Source organism: Myotis brandtii, unplaced genomic scaffold (genome assembly GCF_000412655.1).
Source record: "Myotis brandtii unplaced genomic scaffold, ASM41265v1 scaffold78, whole genome shotgun sequence".
NCBI classification, from domain to species: Eukaryota; Metazoa; Chordata; class Mammalia; order Chiroptera; family Vespertilionidae; genus Myotis; species Myotis brandtii.
The window spans coordinates 1,682,306-1,682,510 of record NW_005371131.1 but is presented as its reverse complement, the minus strand read 5'-3'; the positions used below and the strand labels follow the sequence as shown (position 1 = coordinate 1,682,510).

Genomic DNA, 205 nt, shown 5'->3' with positions numbered 1-205 from the left:
GGAAGCAGGGAAGGAGAGGGGCAGGGGCCAGGGTGGTGGGTGAGGGTAGAGGACTGGGGGTGGGGGCGCGCTGCTCACCGGCAAAGGCCCCCAGGGCCTTCTTGATGTCCTCAACGCTGAGCAAGTCTGTCATCGACATCCTGCAACTGTTTGAGCGGGCAGAGCAAGTGCGAAAAGATTAAAAAGTGCTTTTCTCATCATTTCT

At 58.0% G+C, this 205-nt stretch overlaps 1 protein-coding gene across 2 annotated transcripts in view; it reads right to left on the bottom strand.

The window, feature by feature from the left end:
- PVALB (parvalbumin) overlaps positions 1-205 on the bottom strand; it is an 18,333-nt gene that overhangs the window by 15,823 nt on the left and 2,305 nt on the right. For both annotated transcript variants that reach the window (XM_014530853.1, XM_005883240.2), the window contains exon 2: positions 79-146. In XM_014530853.1, the coding sequence (XP_014386339.1) occupies positions 79-139 (61 nt within the window). In that variant the 5' untranslated portion in view covers positions 140-146. The remainder of the gene's footprint in view (positions 1-78; positions 147-205) is intronic.